Here is a 1,532-nt window from a genome sequence, read left to right on the forward strand (position 1 = left end):
GTGTCTCATGTAGGTCGTTCCCATGAGCGGAGTGATGCCGTCGTTAAGTCCCCAGGCTCCGTTGGTTGGGAATGTGTCGCGAGTTGCTACCGAGGTAAGCTCTCCCATTGTCAGAGCATCAAGCCCTGCCGAGTCTTTACTTAGGAGAGGAAGATACAAGGTATTAATCGCATTGATTACCTCTGTTAGCTACTTTTCTTCGTGCCATAATTTCATCTTCGTTTCAGATGTTGGCAAGGAAATCGGTGAAGGCCGATGTACGTCTTTGCCGATCTCGTAACCAGTCGGAGGAAGAGGACGTCAAAGAGGTATACACCTAAACTTTATTGAAGATTGTTTATCTATCGTTGGAGTATTTTATCATGTATCACAAGACTTCGTCTCTTTCCAGGAAGCAGAGACCGTGTTGGACGAGAGTGAAGAAGAGGCTCCGGAGGTTCGCGAGCATGCTCCGAAAGACCAGAACACTTCCTCCACGAAGAAAAGAGCCCCAAGTTCCACGAAGATTGCGGGCCCGTCACTCGACGGAGGTTCGGAGCGTGAGGAAGTAAGTCATTGTACTCACCCTATTTTATTTTATTTAATATCCTCATTGTTGGAGGCTGATATTCTCTAATTGCTTTCTTCTTAGAATACCTCGCCAGGTTTGGAGATTCACGCTGGTGTCACCATGGAGCAAGTTGACAAGGCAGTAGGCAGGATTTCAATGGAGGAAGGGCTAACTCCACTCCGGAGAAGCTAAAAGTCCAAACGCCTGCTGCTTTAGAGAAGATTGATGTCTCGGATAGCTTCGATGGTTCAGCTGGCTCCAAGGGCGAAGCAGTAGTCATCAGCTGGTTATTCCGGAGAGAAGATGCACATTGATCAGCTCGTCTTCGCACAGACTGATGGAGGAAGTGCGGAGACCATGCCTGAAGAGGATTCATTCCCGGAGCAGCTTGTAGCTTTCTTGTCAAGCTTGGACTTTGGCGAATCTGCGGCTCAGAGCATTGAAGACATCGTTCAAGTGGGTGGGGAGCGAGAGAACATCTACGGGATGAGCGTGCCCACGGAGACAGCGCCTTTTTTGACTTCTTTCCTCCCGTCACCTAGATGCTTTGTCGTCGAAAGTATGTACTTCTCTGAGATCGATCTCAAAACGGTTGAGAATAAAAAAGAAAAAGAAAAAGAAAGAATAAAGAAGAAGAGAATAGAAAGTTGTGTGTAAACTTAAGAGAAAAATGTTTTCTATTAATTGTATTTTCTCATTACAGTACAAGAATGATGCTGCAACTTTACACATAAAGCTAAGAAAAGAATACCACCTATACACGTGTCCTGTAGAAGGACTATGGACCACTTTATTAATTAAAACGAAGAATTAAAACCAATAGAGAATCAGCAGGATTAATAATTTTAGATATAGTAAAAAGTTTTTAATTTTAATTTTTTTTACAGTTAAAATTTCTTAAAAATAGTTATATTTAACTTATTTATTATAATTAAAAAAATTTATATAAAATTACATCTTAATTTAAATTAAAAATTTAAAT

The 1,532-nt window shown here is 41.6% G+C and overlaps 1 protein-coding gene across 1 annotated transcript; it reads left to right on the top strand.

The window, feature by feature from the left end:
- The first annotated feature begins 6 nt into the window (after positions 1-6).
- LOC21383793 lies at positions 7-1,167 on the top strand. The gene is made up of 4 exons (XM_010114842.2): positions 7-160; positions 228-308; positions 392-547; positions 632-1,167. Exons 1-4 carry the CDS (start codon positions 23-25, stop codon positions 740-742), a joined length of 486 nt encoding a protein of 161 aa, XP_010113144.1. The 5' UTR covers positions 7-22; the 3' UTR covers positions 743-1,167.
- The last annotated feature ends 365 nt before the right edge of the window (positions 1,168-1,532 follow it).

The sequence above is a fragment of the Morus notabilis genome, unplaced genomic scaffold, assembly GCF_000414095.1.
Source record: "Morus notabilis unplaced genomic scaffold, ASM41409v2 C11421216, whole genome shotgun sequence".
Classification (NCBI taxonomy): domain Eukaryota; kingdom Viridiplantae; phylum Streptophyta; class Magnoliopsida; order Rosales; family Moraceae; genus Morus; species Morus notabilis.

Bases quoted from the DNA above. Each gene is read 5' to 3' on its own strand.
- LOC21383793 (XM_010114842.2), top strand. From the start codon at position 23: ATGAGCGGAGTGATGCCGTCGTTAAGTCCCCAGGCTCCGTTGGTTGGG. The intron at 161-227 runs GTATTAATCGCA...TCTTCGTTTCAG, and splicing joins TTAGGAGAGGAAGATACAAG to ATGTTGGCAAGGAAATCGGT. The intron at 548-631 runs GTAAGTCATTGT...CTTTCTTCTTAG, and splicing joins GAGGTTCGGAGCGTGAGGAA to AATACCTCGCCAGGTTTGGA.